Source organism: Cuculus canorus, chromosome 13 (genome assembly GCF_017976375.1).
Source record: "Cuculus canorus isolate bCucCan1 chromosome 13, bCucCan1.pri, whole genome shotgun sequence".
Lineage (NCBI taxonomy): Eukaryota > Metazoa > Chordata > Aves > Cuculiformes > Cuculidae > Cuculus > Cuculus canorus.
Genome location: NC_071413.1, coordinates 684,142 through 698,620, shown reverse-complemented (window position 1 = coordinate 698,620; position 14,479 = coordinate 684,142). Strand labels below are relative to the sequence as shown.

General features: G+C 51.7%; 1 protein-coding gene across 2 annotated transcripts; it reads right to left on the bottom strand.

The window, feature by feature from the left end:
• Window positions 1-7,921: 7,921 nt before the first annotated feature.
• Window positions 7,922-14,225, bottom strand: PLEKHF1 (pleckstrin homology and FYVE domain containing 1). 2 transcript variants are annotated; one of them, XM_054078492.1, is made up of 2 exons: window positions 14,039-14,225; window positions 7,922-10,242 (listed from the first exon to the last, which is right to left on the bottom strand). In XM_054078492.1, the coding sequence occupies exon 2, from the start codon at window positions 10,228-10,230 to the stop codon at window positions 9,409-9,411; it is 822 nt and encodes a 273-aa protein (XP_053934467.1). In that variant the 5' UTR covers window positions 10,231-10,242; window positions 14,039-14,225; the 3' UTR covers window positions 7,922-9,408. The 2 variants fall into 2 exon arrangements, with proteins under 2 accessions (XP_053934467.1, XP_053934466.1); XM_054078491.1 differs by having other exon boundaries at window positions 14,005-14,224.
• Between the last annotated feature and the right edge of the window lie 254 nt (window positions 14,226-14,479).

Genomic DNA, 14,479 nt, shown 5'->3' with positions numbered 1-14,479 from the left:
CCTAACATAAAGATTTATCTCTGTGTGCATGGTAAGGTTTCCAGAAGTTTAGTTTTAAATAGTGAAGCTTTAATCTCAGAAGTTGCTGTTGTGTACGTTTGATCTATTTACTTCTGCAGGTCCAGTTTGCCATTAAGGAATTCAGTGTAGTTCCCTACCTGGAGTGCAGGGCAGCGATTCTTCTGCTCATCACGTGCAAACACTTTCTCAGTGCTGTGAAAGAGATGGAAGTGGATGGTGGTAAGTGGGCCCTCCTTGCCCTCTCCTAGTTTCACAGTGCCAAGCCCGGAATGGGTGTGTGCGCAGTTTCATTGACAGGTCACGCACCCCGCAGCTGCCTCTGTAAGTCTTTACGTGCTCTGTGTAGCCATTTTGAAATACTATTTTTATGAAGGCAGTCACTTTTACTTGCAATTTGCTGGTTATTTCACAAATCAAATTCCCTCTTTCCAAAATAAAACCAGCAGATGATGGAATGATACAGTCTTCTAATCTTATAATCTGTGTTGGAGCCGTGAATGGAGCTTAAACAGTGTCAGTCCTAGTCCTGGACACTTAGAAATGATGAACTGGTTTTAATTACGATCTTTTAGCCGTCCCTGGGGTACGAAGGGAGCTTGTGTCATATGGGCACCAACAGAAGGTTGGTCCAAGTAGTTCTGAGTCCTGCACAGGCCAGTCTGCAGCTGCCCCTGCGCTCCTGAGAAGCTCCAGACTCTGTGCCACAAACTACCATGCTCTTGGTCACTACAGTAAATTTAACTTCCAGAGGTGTTCAGACACTGGAGAAGAACCAGGAAGAAGTGAATGGAATTCTGTTGGTTCTCTGTCATTATTGAACAGGTTTGGTGCTCGTGGAACTTGTGGACAGTGGCAGGTACCTGTTTTCAGAGTGGTAGCGATAGGTGAGCAGTTTGGGCTGAAACACATTTCACTGCTGGTAGTGGAAGAACAGGATCCAGCTGCAGTGATCATCCAAAGTGAATTTGGACATGGGAGAATTGGGAAGTAACCACTGCTGATTGCAGAGCCCCTGGTACGTAACTATCGAGGTGGAATGAGTCTGGCACCCCACAGTGGTTTCATTGTTTGCAGTGTGGTAGTTTATGACCACTCATAGTGTTGAATGCTGCAGAAAGATTGCATTCTGCCTCTTGCTCTTGCCTGTGACCCTACACAATCGTATCAAGGTTACTGTAATATTTGGTATGGAGCCTTATCCTGGGATTTGAGAAGGACTCTGAGGAAAAGCCCAGCTGCATGAGAATGTGTTGATACCCACCCACTGCTGTTCTAGAGTAGAGGCACGGCTGGCCACTGCTGCACCCCGTGCCAGCATTGGCAACGGCCTTCTGTGATCCGTTTCAGCAGCACAGTGGCCAGGCTGGCTGTGCGGCACAGCGATCGCCTAGGGAATGGGGTGTCACGGTGCTGGCCATTCGGGCAGCAGCTGAAGGAGTAGCTCTGGGGCTCTGAACATGTCGGTATGAGGAAAGCATCTGTGGTGCCACTTGGTTTGGTTGTGGATGTGACGGAATCAAGCTAGGTTTTCACTGGCAGATGGTGTATAGACAAATTCCTCTTTTTCCTGTGTGTTTTTTTAGGCTATCTGATTTCAAAACCGAAAGCAAGCATGATTATAGAGTGTTGTGTTAGTGAAGAGAGAGAATAACCCGCAGCAATCCTGAGTTCAAGCAGAGCTTGGCAATTGAGACATGCCATCTAGTGGCATTAAGTGCGTTCTGCCTCCGTGTATGGATAGCATGGCCACCTTTATCCACGAAAAATAGGTCTAACTTATTTTTTTGCTCTTATGAATATGAGTTCGGTTACAGATTGGTGTAGAAGTCTGACATGTTCTCTGCTGAAACTAGTTGTTGGTGATTATCCCATGTGAGCTACGAGTGCCCGACTGTTTGCTGCAGCTGCGTGTCACATTGGATTACAGGGAGAAAGTGCAGTCAGGCAGAGGAGGGCAGTTTCATCCTTACTCAGGACAGAGTGGGCTTTGGGCGCTGAGCAGTAGTTGGGTCGCAGAGGCTGATTGACCCCCCAGTGCATTGCCAAGCCAGTAAGCAGTAATCGCCTCTTGCTTGGAGGGCTGTGCTTCTGCCTTTGGTTTTATCACCTTTAAGTCCACGCCTGCAGCAGTTCTGCTGAGGCCAGCACAGCCTTTTGGAGCGGTGCTTGTCTCTCACATACAGCTGGACTGTGTGGAACTGCTGCTCCTATGGACGTTGCAGGACTAGGGAGTGTCTGGCTGTGAAAATTCATCTCTCGCTGGTCACTGTCATAGCCAGAGTTCCTAAGGATCCTGTTCCCAGCGGCATTGTGGAGGCTTCCAGGCTTGGAGCAGCGCGAGAACTGTATTGGAGCCCCTGGAGTAAGGGTAGGGAACAGGGTGCCTGAGCAGTGCCTGTGGTGGCACCACAATGCCACAGTGCTGCTGGAATCATTGCCATGGTTCTCAGTAGCCGGAGAGTTTACAGGGGGCTGATGAGGTCCTTGTGTTGTGAAAGTGCGTTCCCTGTGCAGGCCCACCGGCTCCAGGGTGTGCGAAGAGGTGGAAAAGCAGAGCGAACCTGAGGTCCCATTACTGATGCTGCATTTGCAGCTGGCAGCCAGCACCTCACCAGCAGCGTCGATCTGTGTACATCGTTTGTACCAGTCTTCATATTTCTGTTAAAAACTATGTAGATTCACAGGGAAATTCACTTTTCCCCCTTTTCCCTTCACAGTGTTGCAGCAGCTCCAGTCTTGCTCACTAGTGAAATACAGGCAGTCTTGGGTTTAATCCTGTGCCGTAGCAGTGTGGGACCTGCGGAGCTCAGCACTGCAGCCACAGGATGGCAAAGCACTGCATTTTTTCCTGGAGTTAATGCCCTTATAGAGAAAGGCTTCTTGGAGAGGCTGTCACTGCTTGACCAGCTGATGGATAACTCCAGACTAATTGAACAGCAGACTTACAGCTGGGTTGGAAAGCTTTTAGAAAACCAAAGGCCTTTGCATTGGAGTGAACTAAAGCTATTAGCCCCTAATTAAAACATGAGGCTTCATCTTTACCTTTCTAGAGATCACAGAAATCTATGTATTTTTCAGGCTGTAAGCCAGAAATCAAACATTCATCACATAATTGTAGTAAGTGTGTTCTAATACTTCTCATTAACTGTGATTTATGAATTCCAGAAGAGCCTAAGAGGTAAATATATAAAATTATTCTGAAGTCTGCAAAAATGAGTGCATCCGTTTCTTTGGATGACTGTTCAGCAGGATGGAGTTACGCAAACATGAACATTACGGCTTTTTCAATACTCAGCAAAGACGCTGCGTTTGAACACCTGTACCTTTGCATCTCCATCCAAACGGTATGGTTCAGTTGGGTCCCCGCTGATCTGCCAGTAGGACAGTGCATCAGCTGCTGGAAAACCCGTTTGCTGGGCCTGGGAAAGGGGAATTGCCTTCACTGACCCTGCTGCGTGACCTTAAATATGCGATTTCTGTTAAGCGCTTTGCAGTCTGTCCATAGGAAATGGGTGTTAGAAGAATGTGAGAGCATTGTTATGCAGCCAGCACCGGTCCAACACTCAGGACCAACACTCAGAGAGTATTGAAGAAGGGAGGATCCTAGCAATGAGAATGAGGAGCGAACTGTGAGGCTGTGAGCTGCAGCTGCTTGCTTTGTTGCAAGGGAATGAAAGATTTACACTGGTGTTTGACCTTAAGTGATTATACCCCTCACAGGAGTGTCAAACAGGATGCAAATGTTCTGTATTCTTTATTTCCTGCTCAGCCTCCGTGGGCAGGAGTGATTTAGCATGGAAATAAATGTTTCCTGTGCTCTGATGTGCTACTTCAGAGCAGAGCATTACCAGACATTACCTTGTACATGTAATCCAAATTGTTTAGCAAGTACTGTGTTACAGCAGAAGCCTTACTGCAGTGTCAGTAGGGATCAGCTGCCTGCTCGGTGCCTGTCCACAAGCTAAGGTTCGTGCAGCAACGATGTGACCAAACTGCAGTTTATTAATTGCTTGTGCAGGAACAAAGTCAGAAATAAAATGCTAAATAGGCTGCTGGCAAGGCAAGCTCTTGGATGTGGCTCTTGGTTTCCATAAAAGGGGCTTGCTTGCTTTTTCCCAGCCATTCTTTCCAGGAATCTGTGTATAAAAATATTTGTTCCATAAGCACAGCGAGCAGCCTCCCACCGCCTGGCAGCCGCCTGCATACTTGAGGTGTTCTGCTGTCTCCAGTTCAGATCTGCAGGAGCCTGGGCTGCTGCTGAGTCTAATCCCAGTTTGGGGCTTCCATGTCCCCGGCTCAGCGCCGTGGGAGCAGGGCTGCTGGCGATGGTGGCAGCACATCCCCTGTGAGTACCAGGGGATGATCAGCCTGCGCTTGGGCTGCTGATAATGCACAGCCCTGAGGGTAATAAGAAGCACTCTTGTAGTACCTTGTCTTCCAGGGCTCTGCTGATCCTAATTCAGCTGCTCTGTGACAAAGGTGTGTTTTTCTCCTGTGCAGAATGTAACTGTACTGTGTTGTTCTGCAATAAACTGAAACCAGAGGGCATCTTCAGGTAGCAATCAGGAATCAATTAACCAGCTACTGGACTGAGCCAGCTTCAAAGCTTTTGGTTAGCCTTGGTGCATCTTTGGGAACCTCATTCAAGCAAAGCAGCATGATGCCAAGTGGTTGAACAAAGTGGCTCCAGTGTTTTGCAGCAGCCTGGTTTCCATCCATGCTTACAGCCTCTGCCATCTCCCAGTCCTGCCCAGAAGACACAGCCTCAGTGCCACCAAGTTAAACCCTGGCACTGAAGAGCCCCCATTCCTGTGCTGCTGGCACCGTGTTGTACTTGCGGATTTGGGTTGGTTGGGGCTCCCTGATCCAGTGGGAGGTGTCCCTGCCCATTGCAGGGGGTTGGAACTGGATGGACTTCAAGGAATCTTCTAACCCAAACCATTCTGTAATTCTATTGTTCTGGTGTGTGCTGGTTGCAAAGGAGAATGAGGTCACGCTGCGTGTGTGTGCTGTGCTGGCGTGACAAGGAATGGAGCGGATACTCTATATTAACTGCAAAGTTGCAAAGCCTGTGCAGGCAGTGAAGCCATCAGCTGTGAGCAGCAGCACGAGCCAGCTGTCAGCAGAGCGGTCTGTGTTGGTTAGTGTGGTAAATGCCCCTAGGAGAAAGATAACCCTGATCACACGGTTGCGGTGCCGGGCCCTGGGTGACCTATATTCTTCAGGAAAGAGCTTGAGGTTGTTGTGGACAGATTCTGACAATACAAGCTCTGTGCTCAGCAGTAGGTCAGGAGGCAGCGAAGTTAGGATGGATGGGTAAGAAGGTGGCAGTAAACACTGTTCTGTCACTGAATGAACCCATGTCCCAGCCATGCATTGAACAGTCTGTGCAGTCTGCCCAGTCCACTTTGATTGGTCCTTTTTGAGCCAAAAAGGGCATTGTAGAGCTAGGAAGGATAAGGATAAGGATAAGGATAAGGATAAGGATAAGGATAAGGATAAGGATAAGGATAAGGATAAGGATAAGGATAAGGATAAGGATAAGGCAGTATGGGAGGGCATCTGAGATGGACTGGTTTAACACTGTTCAACCTGGCAAAGACACTGTTGGGGAGAGCTGTGGTGGTGGCTGTGCACAGCCCAGAGCTGGAGGGAGGAGCAGTTTCACGGCTGGGAAGGCAGGGTGCTCCCACGGAACGGGCAGAGGCGAAGGGAAGTGCTTGCTCACACAGCACAGCCGTGAATTGTGGCGCTGACTGGCACAGGATGCTCTGGGTGCCAAAACAGAAATGTGTTCAGAAGGCGATTAGGCACATCAACGGCAGCGAGGACAATTAAACACACCAGGCCAGAATCAACCCCTGCCTCCTGAAGTTTCTCAGCATCGGCTGAGGAGAGACTAAACCCATGAAAGTGTCACTCTACAGGTGCCTCTTACACACCACTCATGATCTGGGGGTAGGTGAACTTGCTCCAGTTTATCAGGACTGCTTTGATATGCACACAATTCCTGTAGTGTTGAGCCAAGATGTGTGCTACTGCAAGTAAAACACGATGTACATGCTGCCAAACCAGTTGCGTTCTGAAAACAGTGTGGGATGCTTCGTGTTGTACCAAAGGGTTTTGCTGTGTCAGGGGAAGACCTGCCTGGAGGCCTCTGTGCCTCTTATCCTGCCCAGGAGCAGAGCATAGTGGAGCCTTCCTCCCTGAGTGCTTTCCTGTGTACAAACAAGTGATTAAGCAGAGGAGAAGCCCTGACCTCTCTCCGTTCATTAGTTGCAATCCCTTATTTCATAGCCTTGAAACTGCAGTCTCAGCTTAGAAATGAAACCAAATATCTTTATTGCTTGCATCAAGCAGAAAATGTCTCCGTGCCACCAGAACCCAAATCATTAGGCAGTGTTTTTGAAGGAGGAAAGCTCCTTCATCCACACCCACACGCAGTGCGAGTTGTATTAGGGTATGGTCACACTACTGCTTTGTTTTCCTGAAGAGGAAGTTGTTTTATAGAGTTTCCATGAGTTGAATGCTGATCAAAAAGGTCTTCACAGTTCCTTTTTTGCATGTTTGAGTGTTCTCACAGTGACATTTCTATATGAAAAAGCTCCTTCTCTTCCCCTGACTTGCTGTTCTTCCAGCACTGCCAGCCACCCCCCAGCTCATGGAGGTACCAGCTGGAGGGACGGGGTGCCCTGCAGCAGGCGGCTCTGACACGTTCCGTCCCACAGCACATGTCCCACCAGCCCCGGGACAACTCACTCTCCCAGCATGGGAGACCAGGAGGCTAACAGGATCCTGGCAGCAGGATCCCAGGCAGTAGGATAGCTACCGGCAGCAGCATGCCAGGCAGTAGGAAGCCCCTGCCAAGTGCTCACATGCATCTCCTTGGCTGCAAACCACCATGTTTCAAAACAGCAGTGTATGTATGGGACATGAGTCACCCTGATTGCCAGTTATTCCCAAATGTCCCAGCTTTTCCACCCCGACTTCTCTATCCTCCACCACCTCCCAGGGCAGGGAAGCACCAGATGCTGGAAGGCGCCTGCGTTTCCAGAAAGGCCATCCAGGACAGCGTGCACAGCACAAAGAGGCTGGGTTGGTTTCGAGGGAGTTTGTTTGTTTGCTTGTTGTGGTCTTTTTTTTCCTGATGGGATTAAGAAAAGCTCTTGCTCAATGAGCATTTGTTAGAGGCCTGCCTGTCCTTGGGCAGTGGATAAAACCAGTCCATAGGTCCTTCAGGGCTGGTAACAGCAAGACCTTGGATCACTAAGATAAGGAAAAGCTGATCTCGCAAGAGAGATAGGGAGTAGATTCAATAGTGGAATACATTTCTGAAGCCAGTTATGAGAAAGACACTGAGAGTTCAGCCTTGGGAGCAGGGACCTGGAATGCCAGCTATGGATTCAGCAGCTGGGCTATTTCTGGCTCGAGAGCCCTCCCAATGGCTGTTTGTTTTTAAGGTCATTCTCTGTTTGCATAGCGTGTCCACCCCACTGGAGGTGGGAGGCACTGGAAAAACAACGGCTGCTGTGCTGAGTTATGAGCTCTGAGAGGGATGGGAAAAACAGAACTCAGTGTACTTACTGCTTTGAAACTCAAAAGCATCTGCTTAGGTCATAAGGTTTGTTGACCCAGTCTGAGCTGTGCCCCACCAGAAAAATACCGCTTCAATTGATAGAGGCTACTGCAGGGACTGCAGAAGCTTTTGAACACTCGCTCGGGTGGTAACGTGGTACAAATAGAAAGGAGGCATCCGATCTGGTGGTTTCTCTCACTCATGCTTACCTCCCAGCAGTAAATAGGAACACAGAGTGTTCCCTCCATGGCCAAGGAGCGGGAACTTGCGCTGGCCAGCCCAGCCTGAATGCCAGCTCTTGTTTAAGACTCTTGTTAAATAACAACACGCTACATTGTTGTACTTTCCTGGCTTCTTCCTGCTGGCCATATCTTTATTCACACACAGACGAGTGTTACAAGTGCAGTGGAACAGAGGCAGTTTACAAGACAGTAGGAATGATTACTTGGAACTGAAATTTAAAGCCCCTCAGTCTGGCCCTCTGGCAGGCAAGGCACTGCTGGGAACAGGTCAGGGTAAGGAAGCTGTTCCTGGCATTGGCACCACACTCCCAACCCCATTCCTTTTCCAGAGCATAAAACACACAATAGAAAAATATAGTAAAAGTAATAACGGAGTTTGTAGAAAAGTCTGCTGCAAAACAATTGCTGTTGTCTGATTTTCAGAGTAGTTACCCCCATGCTATACAATGACAGAATACTTGAATACACATGGTTTACTTCTAACTTAATTTGAACTTTTAAGTTGATCTCAAGTTAACAGTAAAGTCCCAGGCTCCAGTCCTGGAAGTACATAAAGGACCTTAATGTTGTACTTGTGAGGCTGATGGGCAGGAGGGGAGCTGCAGGGGAGTGTTCCGTGCCTCGGGCTGCTGCCCACCCTTCCTCCTGGGAAGCTGCAGTGCTGTACTACATAAGATCTTAGTTTGGGGCATTTTCCTAGATTTCTAAGGCTTTTATGAGCCTTCCCCTCTACCTGTTAGGGCAGAGCTCATCAAGCTGCTGGTAATCTGGTGAAGGTGGTTGGTTTTGAGATCTGGGGCTGTGTCCCCAGCTAAGCCAACTGTGGTCAGTCTCTCCCTCCTTACCTCCACATAATTTTACACAACCCCTTCCCCTCTCTTTCCTCTCTCCTTGCCCAGAACCACCAAACTGGCGTCTTGCCATCGGAGACACCCGAGTGCTCTGGTGCTTTGCTGATGCTGCTCACACCAAGCATCAGACAAGCTCCCTGCATCCAGCACCATTCCCTCAGCATTTCCAAAGCCGAGACCTGGCTGTACAAACAGAAGCCAGTGCTGACCTTGCTGTGCAGGGACGAGCGGCCATCCCCTCACACTGGTACACCTGCGTGGAGAAGCTCTGATGTAGATGCAATGCCAATGGAAAATGCCATCTGGAAAGCCCCTCGCTGCAGCAGAGGAACACTCTGCTAGCAGGCACGCATGGTCAAGTCTAGGATTTCCTGCTTCTTTTCCTCCCAAGAGCTGATCTTGAAGCATTTGACAGAAGTGAGTATTGCTCTGTTTTTGCGGACAGAAAGGCTAAGGCATTGGTGGGCGAGGTTGGTTGGCCAAGGCTGATCGGCAAGGCTGTGCCCCCGTCCATGCTCCTCACAGAACTGTTGCTCTCCATGCCCATGTCACAGGGGACACATTCTCAGAGGTGAACCCCACCTCTGCTTCCCCTGCACATACCCCATAGGGGCCAAGATCCACCTTCCTAGGGATAGCCTCCAGAGAAAACATCAAGGACACATGTCAGAGGCCAGAAGTTGGCTTCCTAATGTCTAACTACCACTGACTCCCAAGGTCAGCTATGGAAAGAGGACCAAGGTACTGCTGAGGTATAAAACTCTGTGTCTGCTGGCCACTGGTCAGCTTTGTCATCGTCAGATTTGTCGCTGTCATCACCGCTAGAAGGTTCATAGCCTGGGACAGCAGAGCGGATCAGCTCCAGCTGCCTGCGATCTGCCTCTGCCTCCTCCTTCTTTTCTGCAAGCAGCTGCCGGTAGCACAGGTTGCAGACCCTCAGGGGCTTGGGTGACAGCCGGGGCATCAGGAACCTCTGCCGGGAGCACTCTGCGCAGACGACAAAGCCGCACTTGCGGCAGTGGTGCCTGCGGGTAAGCGTGGAGAACTTGGTCTGCGTGCAGCGCATGCAGATGTCTGTGGCCTTGTCCGGGATCCATGGGGCTGCGTGTTCTGTGGCAGGCTGCCGGCCCATCTTCATCAGCAGGTGCCTAATGCACTCCTCCAGATGGCTGATCCACTCCTTCCTCTCTGTAAGGGAGGCCGCCGAAACCACAAAGGACTTCTTGGAGGTTTTAATCATCCAGCGGTTTTTCACCTGCACAGTGTCCGGCAGCATCTCCAAAGTGACATCTTCAAGGGGAATGATGTGCTGGGAGTTGTACTTCCTTTTGTTGATGACTATGCTGCCGTAGACGAGGATGTCATTGAAAAGGAAGAAGATGCGAGGCTTTGGTTTCTTGCGGCATTCTTTGGTCAAAATCCCTTCTCCTAAAAGGACCCTTCCTGGCACAGCCAAGGGCTGTCCAGAAGCCCCGAAGCAGTTTTCCACTGCAGCAATGCGCTGGCTGTTGATCTCGGTGTTTGCAAGGTGGTCCACCATCTCCAGCTGGCTCTGAAGAGAGGAAAACAGGGAAGTGGAGAAACTGCAGACACCTACACTGAGATGAGGCAGAGGAGCAAACGTATGCACAGGGGAGATGTTTCTAATGCAGCCTGAGTTTAGGAGTCTTCTCACCACACCTAGCTTTTGTTTGTTACCTTTTTAAACCAAATTTTCACTTTCTGACCCCACCTTGCAACAGCCTGGTCTATACTGGGATAGTTCAGTTTACACCGATGGAAGCCTTGAACAGAGCCAGTGATTCCTTTAGAGCCGTGCTTCTTACTAGTGTAATTGCGTGCTCACAGCAAAGGAAGCCGCTGGCACTGTCTGCTCATATGCAGTGCTGGCTCAGGAGTCACTGCTCAGTGACAACCCGGGGTACCAGGACCCCACTTTCTGTCCCCCTGGTGCTGGAAGCTAACTGAAGCCCAGCTGGGCGCAGGCTCAGAGATCTGTGGTGCTGGGAGCCGGCCTCCTGCTTCTGACCACAGACCTGCTTTCTCGAGAATTAGATAGACACCCCATCCCACAAGGCCAGAGCTGAGGCAGGAACAAAGCAAGGGTGCGGTATCGCCTGTTGCCACTGGTCCTCCCCACATGATAAAAAAAAGGGAAAAAAAGCCTATTGTGTGAATAAATCCACACGTGCCAAACCCTTCCTCCGTCCCCCAGCTCCGCCAGGGCTGCCAGCGGCAATGCAGAAAGGGAAGTGGGAGGCAGGACGCGCATCCCTCCCACACCTCCATGCCCTCCTTCTCACACCAGCTGGGTTTCAAGAGCCCATCGGGTTTTTTAATAGAAAAACCTAGAGCAGAGCAACTCCAAAGCAAAAGCAGGTGTTTTGCTACAGGTACTTTGCAGCAAAGAAAGCGCTCTGTGCTGTAAATCCGATTTTCCCAGCACCTCGCCCCTCCTGGCTGAAGAGTGCTGCCAGCTGGTCACAGGACCGCAAGTCATCTCCTCCCGCAAGGTCGCTCAGCTATCACGAGGGGCTCCATGGTCACAGGGATGCATGTTACCCTGCCACTAACACTTCCTTAGATCGCCCGAGCAGAGCCACCCTCCACCACATGCCCCACCCTTGCCCAGAGTCCCTGCAGCTACAGAGGCTGGAGGGGAAAAGAGGAGAAGAACAGGCCTAGTCCTGCATTTGAGACAATGATGACTTGCATTCTTCCTTGCTCCTCACCTCCAACCACCCCTTTGCTGTGCCAGAAGGGAAACCACAGCACGGCTGCTCAAGGCTACTATGTGCCGTTTGCCTCTTGCCCGAGCTATGACAAAAACTGTCCCATTCCTCCCAGCGCCCAGAATTTTCTAATCCGGAGTAGGCCTAGGGAGGTGCTGGTTTAGTCCTGAGACCAGGTGAAGCACCAGACCCTGCAGAAATAGAGCCCACCAAGAAGCGCTGTGTGGTTAGTGCTCCTGAAGAGCTGGCTGCTCTGGGGTCTCCCACGCTACAGCGAGGATCCCACAGCCTCCGACTTTGGGAAGGATGTGCATCCTCAGGGACTCGGAGCACCAGGACACAGTTGCTGGAGTTGGCCAGTGTGGAGCGTCCCCACAGGGACGTGCTCTCCAGGGCAGAGGGCAACGTACAGACAACCACGGTGCTCCGGCCATGAGCTGTGCTGAGTCAACGGGGCGATGCCACAACACCCACTCACATCTGTTTGGAATTACAGCAACGCAGCATGGGTTTTATCCCCTCTTCAACAACAAATCAGTCTGAGGAACAAACAAGCAGGGCAAGCTACAGTCCACAACACCAAACACCCTGACTTTCAATGGCTGGAGTTACACCTGTCCTGGGATGTGGCCTCCTTGGGTTTCTTACAACCAAATACTTGGATGAGAAACTGTGGAGTGAAAGAGCAAGCTGAGGATGCAAAATGATAAAAGCAAAAAAGTGAAATTAGAGCTTGAGAAGTTTGGTGTGCAAAGACCGTGAATGCAACAAAATACTGTCTGGAATTTTTGGCACCAGCTACACCAAGCAAGATAAACCAAAGCGCTTTTTCTGACTCCCACCAGCCTGGCTACCTTGTGTTTCCAAGCTGTGGAACCTCAGCTCTTCACCTTATCTATCACTTTTATTTTTTCTGCAATTTAGAAGCACAGTGCGCTCTCCAGCAGGTGTGGCATTTGAGACAGCTGTTTCTAGGGATCTCCGTGTACCAGATCCCAGTGGAAACAAGAACGCGGTGTCAGATATGAAGACGGTGCCTGCAAAGAGCCTGGGAACTTTCAGTGGAGCGCAAGCCCTGCTGCCGTGACGCTGTAGCCGTTGTACTGACCTGGGCCCCTGTGCAGGCTGAACATGCTTGGACTCACTGCACGGAACACAGGGAGAGGAGGCTGGACAGGATGGACACTGTCCTGCAGCGTGAGAGGGACGAGAGTGAGCTCTCACCGCACACCACACTTCTACCTGTCTTGTTCCTCCTGCCTCTGCCACCTCACTTACTGGAAGGGCCAAAGCACAGCTCCCTGTCCTAGGGAAATCCGCCCTGTGCAGTCTGGGGTGCCAGCTGCTGCTGGAGCCCTGGGTGCTTCCCTAAGGAATTTCCCCAGGAAGCAGAAACAGCAGAGCACTTTTCTTCCCCCTCGGGCATAAATGACTTGAGAACAGCACACACAGCAGTACAAAAAACAGGACGGGTGGGATTCCATTGTCTCACTCGAGACCTGGATGAGGAAAACTGTCCCTCTAGCACCCTGTGTCCAGTTTGTGGAATAATCCTGGCAGCGCTCCAGTGCAGTGACCACGCAGAGCGGCTCAGTGTTTGGATGGTGATTCACTGCAAATAGCACCCGCTTTGGCATGGAAGTGCCGTGTGAATTTGGTAACAAAGATAGCTGTGGAGCATTGTTATGGCCTCCTCTGGGAGCCTCTCCCTTTGGAACAATGGCAATGAAATATAAAAATGAGGACAGAAATTCAAATCCAATTGATGAAAATAAACCTCAGTGACCATGACATTCAAAGGAAAAAGACACTATGGAAGAAATCTTTTTCTGTGTGAGGTGGTGAGGCACTGGCCCAGGTTGCCCAGAGAAGCCGCAGGCCTTGCAACCTCCTTGCATTCATGCTCATGAGAAACCCATTCAGCTCAAAGATATTTGGGAATGATACCCACATTTGGGAGATGCCACCAGTCCCGGTGGGACAAACCAAGGGCTACCATGGGCTAACTGAGCTTCTTGTCACTGTTGCTCAGCAGGACCAGGACTTCTGGCACGTACAGACAGAGCAAGGGCAGAGCGGTGGCTTCTGAGGAGCTCCAAAACCAGCTTCTGGTAGCCTGGCTCTTGCATGTGCCACCAGGGTTGGAGGAATCCAAGCTGCTTTGTATGGAAGCAAGGAAACTCTGGAACTCATGGAATTGCCTCCCCTTGCCCCTTCCCTGTTCCAGTCCATGCACACATCCTTGGGCAGCGCAGCAAGGCAGTGTCCCACAGCCCCTCGGTACCAGCCGGGTGTGCAGCCCTAAGGATGGAGGGAGCCTCTGGAAACAGCTCGTTGGCGCTGGAGGCGACAGGACTACGGGAGCAGCCCTCGGCCAGGCCTCCGGCTCCAGGCTCCGGCCGAACGCCGCCCAGGGTCCCGGCGATGCCAGCAGCCCCCGACGCCCCCGCAGCGGGGCCGGCGCCTCTGGCTTCGGGACGTGCAGACCCTTGGGAACTTGGCGGTCCCTGCCCTAAACCCGGCAGATCCCCGGGACACGCACCCCCCGGGACCGGACCCGCCCCGCCCCGCCCGGTCCGTACCCGCCGCAGGGCCCGCTCCCGGCCCGGTCCGTACCCGCCGCAGGGCCCGCTCCCGGCCCGCTCCCGGTCCCGGTCCGGTCCGGTGCCGTCCCGTCCGGCGCTCCCCGCCCGCCCCGCCGCGGCCCCGCCCGCCTGCGCCTCATTGGCCGCAGTGCCCCGCCCGCAGCTGGAGGGGCTGCGAGGCGGGTTGGGGTGATAGGACGGGGCGGGACGGGTATAAACTGGAGAGGGGCAGGGTTAGACTGGGTTTAAGGAGGAATATCTTCACCGTGAGGGTGGGGAGGCCGTGGCCCAGGCTGCCCAGCGGTGGCTGCCCCATCCCTCGGGGTGTTCAAGGCCAAGTTGGCCTTGGGCAGCCTGATCCCGTGGGAGGTGTCCCTGCCCATGGCAGGGGTGGGACTGGAGGGGCTTTGAGGTCCCTTCCAACCCAAACTATTCCATGATGACACCAGCCTGCTCGGTCCTGGCTGCTTTG

Excerpts from the sequence above, each read along its gene's own strand:
- PLEKHF1 (XM_054078492.1), bottom strand. The coding sequence starts at position 10,230 with ATGGTGGACCACCTTGCAAACACCGAGATCAACAGCCAGCGCATTGCT.